The 13,419-nt window shown below is 35.2% G+C and overlaps 1 protein-coding gene across 1 annotated transcript; it reads right to left on the reverse strand.

Moving 5' to 3' along the window:
• Window positions 1-1,552: 1,552 nt before the first annotated feature.
• LOC120347726 (phosphate-regulating neutral endopeptidase PHEX-like) lies at window positions 1,553-11,595 on the reverse strand. The gene is made up of 19 exons (XM_039417792.2): window positions 11,273-11,595; window positions 10,573-10,816; window positions 8,502-8,720; window positions 8,338-8,394; window positions 7,757-7,921; window positions 7,508-7,591; window positions 6,937-7,133; window positions 6,598-6,657; window positions 6,004-6,189; window positions 5,635-5,762; window positions 5,227-5,449; window positions 4,681-4,863; window positions 4,070-4,241; window positions 3,671-3,725; window positions 3,272-3,470; window positions 2,936-3,001; window positions 2,669-2,770; window positions 2,496-2,572; window positions 1,553-2,089 (listed from the first exon to the last, which is right to left on the reverse strand). Exons 1-19 carry the CDS (start codon window positions 11,408-11,410, stop codon window positions 1,990-1,992), a joined length of 2,655 nt encoding a protein of 884 aa, XP_039273726.2. The 5' UTR covers window positions 11,411-11,595; the 3' UTR covers window positions 1,553-1,989.
• Between the last annotated feature and the right edge of the window lie 1,824 nt (window positions 11,596-13,419).

Raw genomic sequence — 13,419 nt, forward strand, 5'->3', positions numbered from 1 at the left:
TAAGTTATTTCAGCTGAAACATCAAAATTTGATTTCAGTTTGGTTGTGGCAGCATCAGGCGGGCCAGATTGAATTACCCAACGGGTCAGATTTTGCTCGCGGGCCATACTTTGCCCATGCTAGCTAAAGTAGGGGCTCCCAACCTTTTTTATCTCAATTTCTCACTTTCGATTTAGGCTGAGTTTTTATTTCCCATTACCTCATTTCCCGTTACCTCATTTGATGGGGCTGCATATAACCATTGGAGATAGTCTTAGTGCAAAAAATGCATTGTGGAAGTTGCTCAAAATTTTTCCTTACAAACGTGAAAAGTAGCCGAGATGACTATGATCGTACTTTATTTTTACATAAGCCATTAATTACCTTTTATTAACAATTTAGCAGAAGGGACGGGTCAAAAGCGCATGCCAACCCAATATCTCTGAAACATTTAAATAAAAACTGTTCTGTTTTGAGGCTCTGCAACGAAAATCTTCTTGCGTAACATTTAAAGCATTGGTGCTCGTTCGAGACATGTCTGTGAGGTTGTTATCGGCGGCCAAAAATCAAAATGAGTTACGTAGCACGATCAGAATATCATGTCAAACAACGTGATATTTTAGAAAAGTTTCCGTTAATTGAATGGGAGTCATTTCCGCTTCATGGCATAATTGTGATTTTCATTGTGTAAAATTTAATATTTCTGTTGTTGCACGTACATTTTTTAGAGGAGCGTTCTATTTCCCACCTGCATTCGCCAAATTTCCCACTAGTGAGAAATTTCCCACCGGTGGGGAACCACTGCTAGACTCTCTACTGGCCTCGAAACTAGATACATTGTGACGCAGAAAAGCCGATTGACTAGACGCGAACACTTTACGCCCAGCCTTCTCATAGCCCAACGATTACAAACGAATATGATTACAAATGAAATCGTTGAATTTTTCACTAAAATTGTCAAATATCCCCCAGTTTTGGAATCACTGACTTAAAGCGTCGAGCGTTGACAATGCGTTCTCTGGTGAATACGTTGTAATAAATGATATATAGCCTGATGTTTCCGACGGTTTTTGAGTGAATGGTAGCTCATATATTTGATCGGAAATTAATTGAAGACAAACAGATGAAAATAGTTGGCTTTTTTCCTCATCAACCAACCTAGACAGCTTTAAGTGTCGGCATCTACTGACGTGTGATGTACGGTCCCCTTTACCCACGAGTGAATATTCTTCACTTTGAGTGATTGTAGTTTCTCGCAACGGTACTCCCGTAGTGTGTGTACCAGGTAAGAGTTAGGCCATAATTTTATTCCGATTTTCCTTATTTTAGTTCTATCACGAGTTCGGGGACTGTCTGTAACACAACTTGATGTAAAGTAGTCGAACAAAATTAATTACTTCCATATTGGTACACACACTTCTGGAGCGACCTCGCAACTCTGTTATAGGTGTTCTTTCCTTGGGGCTCGGAACTGAGCTTTAACTTTTATATGAAAAAAAATACTGATGAACACCTGAACATATTTATCTGTGCGAGCTGCAACTAGCTTAGATCACAATATCAGACATATCAATTCAACTTTGAAATTATATTTGTGCAGTGAAATTAGTAATTCTAATGCAACCTAAAGAAGTCAACACATTAAAACAAAGAAATATCATTATGCAAGTGAAGGACCTAATAGAGAAGGATGAATATAAATACTGTGCAATGCACACTCTTCTTATCTTACCTATCGAAAAAAAATTAAGAATCGATAAAACAAATGCGTAAAAAGACGAAGAATAAAACATTTTTCCTAATTGAAAACTCTAGCATTGCATTGGATCACGTCGCTGATTTGATTTTCCCAATGCCGTTAAAGGCAGATGCTACCCTAGTATAAGACGTCATAGTCTCCATACAACAGACGTTTTTATCAGTTCGTGTGTGAACCTATTATTCGTCAGTATTCATTCTGCATAAATATATAAAATTTCCTATGTAAAAAAAATTTAGTAACGATCCGCATCACCACAAAATGCATTTCTTTGTTGGATTCATGTAAGATCCCCGTTTGCATTGAAATGCCTCCGAAAATTTATCAAAGTTTTGAAGTGATCCGATTACCCTGCAATAAATCAAATAAAAAGTGTAAAATCAGTTTGGAATGGTATAGAAGTTGGTACATATGAGTGAAAAATAAAAATCGATATATATTTGATAAATGGGAATTACCCAAATTTGCATCTTAACTTGCGCTTAATCTCACCCTGACAAACTCGAACAATATTGAGTGACTTTTTTCGCCCTAATACGTTCAGGCTTCAGGTCAAGTTTTTGGTAACAAATAGTTAGAGGACTTCGAGCAAGTATTTTTCACAAAGGTGGCTTAGATGTGCATTCATAAGCTCTTGCTACTCCTTTTCGATCGCACAGCGTTTTTTATTATATGCTAGTGGGAATGTTGCACGGACAGAAATAGCAAAACGGTGTATTTGTTGGTACAACCTACGAAAAATACGGATTGAGCATACCTATATCTTCCGGGACTGTGTACGCTGTTGGCAACCGTATGTTCAGCAGCCTGGTGTGTATATTTTGCACAACGTACCTGTAAAACAAATCAGGTTTTTGTTTTAATTTTCATACCTACTAAACCGGACTAAGACTCAATTATAAATGATTCCAATGCGGGCAAGTTACTTACGTTTGCAAAACCCACAAAGAACATCTGATTATTTGTCAGTCCAGTAGCAGGTTCAATGTCTTCACCGGTAATGTTGTGTTTCTTCAACCAAATTTGATAACCCTGAGAAGCGTAGGCAAGATTAGTGAGATCGTAGGATTGGGGCAATATTACTGAAATATTGATCAACGATAGCACGGAATCAACCGCTCTTTGGAATTGGCTAAATTCTGATTTGTGTAAATTTGATTGTGTAAAATTAATCGATCCTTGTCATCAGCTACATACTTGGTACGATTCTCTTATTCCACCGTTGTCGGCTATATTTTCACCAAGTGTTTGACTTCCATCAATCTGAAATATAAGGTAAACACAAAATTATATTTCCTCATTCGACATTATGGGAGTAGATTCGAGAAGAAAGTTAATCGGTTCAAAGGCTGAAGCACTTGCTATGAATGTGCTGTATCGTATTACTCTGGATATACCGTTTCCACCAGACTGCACAACAGAGAGAGAAGAAAATGGGGCAGAAAATTGCTTCTGTAAGACATCTTAGATTGTTTTTATATTTGTAACTAATCCGAAATGTGAAATATATGTACGCTCACTTTCGTTACTTACATATTCTCTTGCTGCCGGCCACCAGTAGTTGCTGTATTGTTTCTCAATGCAACCTGTTCTTTGATTGAATTGTTGAAGTGATTTATCTGACCACCAATTCTTGAGTTTACCAAATTTGTCGTGTTTGCGACCTCGGTTATCAAATCCGTGGGTGATTTCATGCCCTAGAATTGTTCCTATAGCACCGTATTGGAACATTCTACATAAAGCACACAGAATGTATTACGCAGCTGACTATCATATTTGTATAGGAAAACAGGGCTATAATTACGGTATGTATTTAAATAGAAGCAAATAAAATAAACAGAAATTCTCATTTTTTCAAAAAAACCTCAGTTGGTAATACACAACCAAATGGCCTACTGTGAATAAAAATTGTTCTGTGGTATATTTTCCTACCTTGGAAATTTGTCTCCCCAGTAGAATGGGTACTGCATTTCTCCTGCTGGTAAAGCTGAATAATAAAACATTGTTTTCATATATATTTGTTTGCATCCAATATAAACTAGGCATCTCACAATGATTTAGTCTTCAGCGAGACGTGATTTGCGGTGTCTTTTCTTAGTTTTATCTATGATAGCCTACTGGCTAGTTATAAACAATTTGTATTAAAATATAATGTTACTAATAGTTCACATTTTTCGGCAATATTGATCTGAAAAAATATTAGTATCCATCAAACTGCACATCTATTCCTGCACATCTATTACTGACCCGTATCTCTGATATAGTCTGCCCAAAGTCATCACAATGAATATGTAAGACATTTCTGAAAGTAACTACCTATGATGTACTTACTTATTGAGTTGTGAGACGGATTATAAAAAGCATTGACCATCGTGGGTCGAGTCGATGGTGATACTCTAGCATTAGCATCATAAGTTGTTCCTAATTTTTTAAATCCGTTTTGTGACATTTGCGTGAGAATCCGAACAACGTTTCCGAAATAATCATTCTTTTTCGCAAGTAGCTAAAAACAAGAAACATATTTTCAAATCAACAAATCCCATTACAAAAAGATTGCGCCGACACTTCGCCAAACGTTTGGCCAATGCATTAAATAAATGTATAATTTAGTAATAAGACTGCAAAGCAATCTCATCCAGTGTAAGTCAAATCAAATTTCGTCTTCATGATTAGATAATTTATGATATATAAAATTTGACTCAAAATGTAGGATGATCATGTGCGAGAGGATTGCTGGACTCCTCGCCGCCGTGGGGTGGTTTATGTAACCGCTGGTCGGTTACGGATTCCTCCACCATAAAGTCCATGCTTCCGAAAACGAATAACTAACTAATACCATACCGGACGAGAGGCCGTGGTTTGCCATATGATTAATCCGACTTATCGGCTTTCCACTCTCCCGGGATAAATATGTAAATCCTTATGTAATACCCATCTCATACCTGTTTCCATTCATCATCTAAATAAGTATCGTTTTCATAAATCTGTTTGTTGTATCCGATATATGGTTTTATTGCCAATGCCTTCTCTTTTGCGTATTCTTTCGTTTTCTTGTCCATCCACGTCACTTCGGTTTTCAAAAGTTCTATAAATCCATTTCTTATGTTCTCAAACATATCTTTCGCCTGGATAAATACGTAAATAAAGATGAAGTAAAAGGGAAATCCTCAATATCGACAGAAATTGTTAACATTGACTATTACTGGTAAATTAAATAAATATGAGCGAATAATGAAGTTATTATTAGATGTTTAGTTAATGACGATGCTAGCAGATTACGCCAATTTTTTCTTTTTCATCAGCAGTAGTGTGTTCAAGAAGCGTAGTCATTGCAATGCTTCAATACTCCCGAAGCGATAGACTCATTCATTAAGAAAATTGACACCAAGCGCTTGAAATCAAAAAGGCTTGTTACTTGTTGCAACAAAAAATAGTATTATTAAAATTGTATTTAAATTTCCTGCTTTAGCTTGTAAACGAGAAAGTACCGTATGCTTCTTTGCTGGTGAAAAGTATTTGTCGACAAACATTTTTCCTGTTGGTCCTTTCATCGAAAATATGGCATAGTTCGCACAAGTGTACCAGCGTTCACGAAGTTTCGTAGTACCGTAAAATGTTCTTTTATACTGAAGATATCTTTTCTGGAAGCTAATATCTAAATTTCGCATGCGATGTTTGACGATACGCCATACCATGTAATTCTGCACAACTCTAAAAGAGAAAAAAAAAGAGTATTGTAAGTTAAAAATTGCCAAACTTCTTTTTTGTTAGAAAATGAGCTATGTTATCTTTGGTTGCTGTTATTTTAAGAAGAGTAATATTTTATGGTTGCGCAAAAACAAGTTATCAGTTACTCATCAATACAGATCAAATAAGTAGAAAGAAAATCGCTTTACTGTGGATCTGTTTTTTTCACGAATTTTATTAAATCCTTGAGATAAGCAATATTCCAGACTTGTACTTTCGTATCCGTTGTAATTGTACTTGTCCATATCATCCGTTTGAATAGTTTCAACCAGTTGATCTGTGGATGACAACAAAAAAAAAAAGTTAACAATTTCTGGTTTTTACCGTCGGTAGAACTCCACAGGCTTGGTATGGTATTGGCACATCGTGCCTAATATTGCGAAAAAACTTGTGAGAAAGAATTGAATTGAGAATGATAATAACTTAAACTTAAAGCATATTCGTGCATCTAATCAACTATATTAAAGTAATATGAAAACGATTTTTTTGTGAGTTGTACTAATATTTTTCAAACTTACTCCAGGTATATCGTTATTCATTTCGGATATTGATTTAGTTGAAAGATAGTCCATATCGAGAATTTTCATGAGCGCGATTCTTGTCTCAAAATCTAAAACTTTCTTCATTTGTTCCTCCGCCCTATCTTCATCAGCCCCTAACATTACAGCCGTATCTTTCATTAAAGAATAATAGGCCGCTTTTCTCTGAATGAAAATAGTAATTACTAAATTATTATGCCACGAACGATGTCACATTGGGTCTCTTCAAAATTATCCCGATTAATTCCGTTCTACGTTTCGGTAAATGCGCAATTTTTCGGGAAAAATAATTTAAAGATGTCATTTACATTCAATTGCATCGCATCAGTAACAGTATTCTTAAATGTAGATATACAAGGCAAAAAAGAACGTCTATAATTTCTAAATATTTTAAATTTTGGAAATAAATTGAAACAAGCCCTGTGACCAACTTGTCCCGTATAAAACTAACACACTAATTTTAGTTCCTTCTTCGAGGGTAACTTATATCATTGTATATATACAATTTTTATATATAATCTCAATAATACAAATGCAATAAAGTGGACTACAATTTTGAATTAAAAATATTACGTTTGCATATCTTGACTCAAAGTAATATCGATTTGGCATCGCCATCTTTCCTTTCCAAGTCTGAAATAAAAAGAATTTTAACTTTTTTCAGCAAACGTACAGTTTATATTCTTTTAACCTCGGTGATAGGCTATCACAGCGTTACTTATAATTGAAAACAATTTGCTTTTAATTTAAGGCAGAAGTTGTAACTTTGCTTGAAATATATTTATATATAAGAATTTGCTTTCATCATAATACAAAGTGAAATTTTGCTACAAAACTGATAAAAACCATCACCGTAAACTTAAAAACCTATTCATTATCTATTATTGTTTCTTTTTTAATGGTACACTGTACCTGAAGTACGTATTGGCCTGAGCTTTTACCAACTCGAGTCGTGAAAAGGACATTGTTGTGATATCTTCCTCTCAGCGTTGCAAGAGTGGCCTCCAGATCAAATTGATCGGGAGACCAATCAGAACTGATGACCGGCCATGTTAAATCACCTTGCAGAAAATCAAGCAGCGGTTTTTTTCCAAGATCGTTGATTAGCTCTGAAAATGATTGATCAATATACTTATACTGTAGATTTGAAAATATTAGGGTTAAACTGATATATTTAATGCCAAAATATCAGTTCTTCAGATTTATACAAAAAAAAATCTTTTAGCATGTCTTTCATTGCGTTGTATCGGAATTTCGTGATATACATACAATACTTCGAAGTACGTCGCGCTTTCTGGGTTTGGGTTTTCCGTCATTTTTAGCTTTTATATATATAGCTAAAAAGTAGAATGAGTCAACATTTACGCACAGCCTATAGAAAATAATGACATATGGTAATGGGAATGTAGAAATGATCAATATCACCAAATGTGACTCTAATGAAAATGAATGTTTGAAATGTAAAATTATAAATCATTTTCACCTGTGTTCATGCAAGATTTGTAAACGATTTTTGCCTTTTTAACAGCGCTTATGTCACTTTTACGAACCTTCTTTTCCAATAATTCTGCAAAAAGAAATGCAACGAATCAATATGCTTGAATTACATAGTTTTTGTTTTCCAATTTATTGTAGTTATTGTTAAGTACATGAAAACCGGTAATTTGTATTTTTTCAAACTGTAAAACGTGAATTCATTCAATACGTATATAGAAAAAAAATATATTCACACCTGCCATATTTCTTTTCACACGATTTCTCAGAACAGTGTAAGTTTGATATTTTCCACGACTGTCTGGTGGAAATGGTGTTTCAGTCAACCAACGACCACAACTGTATTTATAAAAGTCATCACACGGATTTACATTGTAGTCAATTTTGTCCATATAGTAGGCAGCTGAATAAAGTAGAGAAGTTTTCATCGTGATTAAAATACCAGAGATTATGACAAAACTGGGATACAAGTTCAAGTTAGAAATTACGATTTGAATTGGGATAATAAAATTGCTTTTAAATACATTATAGGTAAGCTTCAACTATGAATACAGCAATTATTCAACAATTGCCCCCCAATTTTGTTCCCAAAACGGAATTTTGATGAGTGATGATGCGCTCAATGATTGAAAACGATTTATCGGACAACAGCTATGATATCAATATCAAAAATTGCTGGCGTGATTAACTGATCAGGACCATTTCAACTATCGATTGCTGTGTTTAGGAAATACAATAAAAACAATCGTTTACCCAAATTATATTAATACATTAAAATTAATTTCAATATATGTACATTTTCTTACAATATTACAATACCTGTAGAAACGCAGTTTGGTGATTTACAGGCAGTGGGCAACGGTTTTGACGACTTCCCTGAAAAATAAGTACAATTTATGTTACGGAGAATTTCAATATCGTGAATATTTTAATTCTTAACTATTCATTTTTATATTGGTGGAATACACTAAAAATCTCCTTACCTTTAATACATCTTTCTCCTGATTTAGAGTCACCTCTCAATTCATAGGTCCATCTATATTTAGTCGCGGCGCCGCAGAGTTCATAGTGAGGTACAGGATGTCTAAGATGATAACCTCCCTTGCAATTCAATCGACAAGCAATGACGTTACCGAGCAGTGTATTCTCGGTTGTGCACTTGTGAATAACGTTTCTACGTCCACGAAATTTTGAGCATGTCCCTTCAGTAAAACAAAAGTGAAATGTACCAAAATTGTACGATATTGAAAAATAATTATCTTCATCCACGTCCTAAACCAGTGGTTCCTACTGCAGGAGCGGCCCCAGCTACCCTTTGAGCGTTTTCAATGTAGAAGGACATAACTTAGATCAGAATGGCCATTGGTGGGAAACTGGGAATTAGGGGTCTATGGGCATCAGTTACACGTTTTTATTCAAAAGATGATGCTGATTTCTGATTTCTTTTACTTATTGAAAGGAAATATGCCACTATTTCGTCCGGCGACTTCGTGAAATTTTGTTGAATCCATAATCTAATTTTTTACCTAGTTGTCAAGCATTTCTTCTATTTTGATAATTGTACAATCAGAATATACTTTAAGTCACTCATGAAATTGAATTTGATATATGCCAACGGGTATTTCAAATATAAATATACATCAAATACACAATTTGATGCCTCGCTCCTCCGCTGATGGAACATCATACAGTATCCCGAAAGTTGTTTAAGTTTCCAGAGGCCGCATCAATAATTACTTGGAAATATCATGCAATCTTGACACAATCACAGTGAGTTTGTATAAGTTGTATTTACCGTATATGAAGGCCTATAGGTACTTATTTTCATGTGAATTGTATTAGGAAGGTCGTTTAGCAGTTAGCAAGTTTTCCGAAAGAGTGATCGTTCAGAAAGTTTGAGAAAATTTATCGTAGGCTGGACGCCAGCGGTCCAATTGGACTTGATAATAGCAATAAACAAACGTGGTAGGTTGTATCTTGAGCTGAAAGTATATAAATATCTCACAGAAAAATAAAAACAACTTCAATTGTGTGCTTGTGGTGCGTCAGTTCAAACGTGTGTTGGAGAAATCTGATGTTCTTTTCACAGTGACGTCTCACCAGATAGTGAAACTGAGTGAAAATTTAAGTAAAACTATTTTGTTTCAAGCACGTGTTTCATATTTTGGAATTTGATAAAGTGTATGATTATTTGACCGACTCGCTATTTTTTGGCTATACAAATGTGTGTTTATCACGACTGGATTGCGTAGTAGCATAGTGACGCTCGGTTAAAATTAAGTACACCAGCAGTGACAATACCCTCATATTTAGTAGAAATTCAATGCTTTACGGAAGCATTAAAATATATTAACACAAATCACAAGCGTGAAACTAGTATAAGCAACTTACACATGGAAATAGTCTAGCAATCCCATACGGATGGGAGTCATATCATGTGACAGGCAGTCACTGACATATATGGCGCTCTATATATGGAACAGCGTCATGGTTATTGTTTGCTTGATTTTAATATGTTAATAGCACATTAGCATTGACAATAGCGATACTCACGTCCCTGGTTTATATTTTCGCGTGCCCTCAAGTACTTTTTATCGATCAAACCCCCTAAATCAGACATGAGCGATATACGACCCGCGTGCCAAATCCGACCGTTGGGTGATTCAATCTGGTCCGCCTGATGCTAAAAACCAAACTTAAATCCTTTTGATGTTTTAGCTGAAAATAGCTCGTGGTATATGTTGAGATTGCGGTTAAATTTAGTTTTGGTACAAAGTCTATTGTTTTCCACGATTGCTTTTGTAACACTGTACATATTGTGCATAAAATGTAACTTTTTACGTCATACTTACATGGCTCGCCAGTCTAGGTGGGCAAATTTTTTGGCCCTTGGTCCTAAAACCGTGCCCACCCCTGCCCTAGATGGTGCTGACTGCTTCATTTCGGAAACTCACAGAATGAAGAAGCCACAACTTGGCTGAAACTCCGAAGGAACTACATAATATTATTATAAGACTTCTCTCTTATAAAATACATGATAACAATCCTATTTACCTTTTTGTGAATTAGCCTTCTCAATCCCATATTTCTTTCTAAGTTCACGAAGAAGATTTGTAAGTCGCATGGAAAGTCCCCTCTCTTGTATACTATTCTCCATCATTGTTAAAATCTCCTTCTCATTTTCTACTTCATCATTCTCGTCTGTCAAATCCTCATCCATATCTTCATTTTCATTCGCTGATTCTTCGGAATTTAGTCCCATTAACGAATCCCGAAGGTTTTCATTGGGAGATTGTTCCTGGGAATAACGTTTAATAATAGGATTGAAACAATTGAGAAGATAGAGCATTGATTAAAGTGATTAAAGTCGAGACGTCACGCTCATTCAAAAGTAATTTGAGCCCAAGTCAGTAAAAAGTTTAAAAGATGCGACATATTAATATTTTATAACGCTACTGGAATCTTTGAAAAAAAAGTCTGAGCTTTGTAGCATAGTATAAAAACGCGTAGAAAACCTGGCGCAAATATTATGCATATTCAAGGAATACTAAGAGACTCCAGATGAAATATAAATTTTAATTCAAACAGATCATTGTTTCGTTTAATTTGCTAGGTATATAGACATGTAGATAATGAACGACCTAAAGCCGCACTGGGCACATTAAATTCTTCAATAAATGCCTGCCTTGGTTTATGATAACCAACATGGTTATAGCAGCAAAAATTTTAGTTTTTGTATCGAAATGTAACTTACCACGTCGCTTATAACGTCCAATTCATCTTCTACTTCTGAATCGTATTCTTTCTCGCTTTCCTCGTCTACAGCTTGAACATTGGTACCGAGCAGAGCCAAGAAACCCAGTATAAATACAAAATAGTTATAATTCTTCATCTTGTAAAACAATGATGCTATTGATATTGGCAGTGGTGCGACTCTCAAGTAATCAGGAACACACTGCGCTCAACTAGATAGGTACAATATAACTTATCGTCACAAGCTTACCATACGTTGGCGAAATTGCATGCGTGTACCGGACATAGTAAGCTAGATCTAAAAACAATACGGTCAAAAATATACCACGTGAGGTAAAACGATTGCTTTCTTGTTTCGAACGCGTATGCTATATAGAGATATAATTAAAAGCATATGGAAGAAATTTATATGATCACTTGACGTATATTGAATAATATTTAATGTTGGTAAAAACTATTATTTAATTGGCAATGTTCCAAGCTTGATGCGTATATACACCACTTTATATGTGCGTGCTACATCTATACCCCACACACGATACTGTAATGTGAACTGAATTATGCAAATACAAGGCGAAATGGCTAGGGATGCACGATACTGGATAGATACAATCCCCGGAAATGACTGATAGAGCTTATCTGTTGGATGCATTCTTGAAATTCGACCGGGTATCCGGATATGAGCAATATTTATGGATTTCACCCGACGAGTTTCGTATAAAAATCATGGCAGTGAAAAAGTGGCAAGCTGTTAATTTCGCTTGATACTACTCGTGAATACAATGTGCGGAAATAACTGTTTAAGCTAACAGGTTATTCGGGGATAGAGCCTATGTATAAAAAAAAATCTTGTAGAATAATACCAAAAAGTGTAATACCAAAATGTAAAAGGAACCGAGGCAGCAGCAAAGGCCAATAAAAAAAAAAACTGGCGCAAAGAAGTGACTGGAAACATCTAGCGCCCATCAACAACCTAAAAAGTATCAGAAATATAAATTTTTGTGCAACCCATCCATTTACAAAAATCTTTTGGGTTATACAAGTAACATCCTGAATTTAATAATATTACTTTCTTATCCAGCTCTGGACTTCGGTTTGAGTCAATAATTTCGACTGTTACTCACTTTACTAGAAAAAATTAATATTACGGCACCCGATTTCAAAATCACTGGGATTCCAGTTCAAATGTGAGCCAGAGGCACCAGCCTCCGATTCTGCATCTCTGAAGAAAAAAGAATCACCAAAAAAAAAAATCGATAAACAACGTGAAAGGGAATAGCATGCATATTTTATTTGTCCGGAAAAAGCCGAGCAGATATTTCTTGGATACCGGAGTCTTCTTTTTTGACTAACATCAGTAACCTGGCATATGAAGAGTGTGGGGTCTGTACGCTGAACGCGACTCTTTTGTTTTCCATTTTCGTAATAGATGGTAATTTCACATTTACAAGAATTTAAAGTCGTAATGACTTGTTTCTTTTGACCTATTAAATAAGCTATGAAGAAAATCAACATTTATTTCGTTACAAAATGATTTCATACCGAATAATAATTTTCCAGATTATAACGTCCTTGTTCATCCGGCTAGGAAACTGGTAAAAATTCTCAATTTTATACGCTCTAAATTTGGGTTGGGTTGCGCGAGACTAACTTCCTATCTTTTCTCTATGCCTTTATGCTAGTGGATCCGTATGCGTATACTGCAAGGATACCGTAGCTGGAATAAACATGACTATTCTATTCAATTCAATTAAGCTGGACTCTTTAAGCGTTTTAGCAGGGTTAATTGAATAGAATATTTATACGCTCTGTTCGAAAATAGCGTTGTAAACTCGGGCGAGCGAGCGGAAAATCAGGCAAAATGTCTTTAACTCTACAAGATGTTTCAAAATTCTCTTCGTTACATTTTGAATCAGCATTTTATTCAAATCAGAACTTACATATCAGTGAATGTTTGTAAACAGAGTTCCCTTGTTCCCACGAAAGGGCATCAGAAAATGTCGTACAAAAATTTATAAAATATAGCGCATCACCGAGGAAAACATATTAATATACCATTGGAAATATTTCCCCATCCATAACCCTTTTATTATTCAGACACGAAAAGATTTTCATTTTATTCACACACGTATTTTATTTTATTATTCA

This window comes from Styela clava, chromosome 11 (genome assembly GCF_964204865.1).
Source record: "Styela clava chromosome 11, kaStyClav1.hap1.2, whole genome shotgun sequence".
In the NCBI taxonomy this organism is placed as follows: domain Eukaryota; kingdom Metazoa; phylum Chordata; class Ascidiacea; order Stolidobranchia; family Styelidae; genus Styela; species Styela clava.

Bases quoted from the DNA above. Each gene is read 5' to 3' on its own strand.
- LOC120347726 (XM_039417792.2), bottom strand. From the start codon at position 11,410: ATGAAGAATTATAACTATTTTGTATTTATACTGGGTTTCTTGGCTCTG. The intron at 10,817-11,272 runs GTAAGTTACATT...CGTTATTCCCAG, and splicing joins TGGACGTTATAAGCGACGTG to GAACAATCTCCCAATGAAAA. The intron at 6,658-6,936 runs GTACAGTGTACC...TTTTTATTTCAG, and splicing joins CAGGCCAATACGTACTTCAG to ACTTGGAAAGGAAAGATGGC.